Here is a 208-nt window from a genome sequence, read left to right as displayed (position 1 = left end):
TCTTTCACCTTATCCCTTATCATTCAATTTATCGCCATCATCCCTCGCATCCTACCCGCTCCCTATCTCCCTATCTCCCGAACGAAAACCAGGCTGACTTACGCCTTGATTCAGCTTTCATTCCATCCTGAGATCGAAGCGCTAGATCGGCGTCCACTGGGTTAACGGCGGCCGCCCACTGGAACCTGGAACGGAGGTGAGGAGGTTA

At 52.9% G+C, this 208-nt stretch overlaps 1 protein-coding gene across 1 annotated transcript in view; it reads right to left on the bottom strand.

The window, feature by feature from the left end:
- Positions 1–208, bottom strand: part of LOC119587057 (serine proteinase stubble-like) — a gene marked incomplete in the record, with an annotated part of 32,182 nt that overhangs the window by 13,466 nt on the left and 18,508 nt on the right. The window contains 1 exon segment of the mRNA XM_037935804.1: positions 103–185. Within this exon segment, the coding sequence (XP_037791732.1) occupies positions 103–185 (83 nt within the window).

This window comes from Penaeus monodon, chromosome 22 (genome assembly GCF_015228065.2).
Source record: "Penaeus monodon isolate SGIC_2016 chromosome 22, NSTDA_Pmon_1, whole genome shotgun sequence".
NCBI lineage: Eukaryota > Metazoa > Arthropoda > Malacostraca > Decapoda > Penaeidae > Penaeus > Penaeus monodon.
This window is presented reverse-complemented; position numbering and strand designations above follow the sequence as displayed.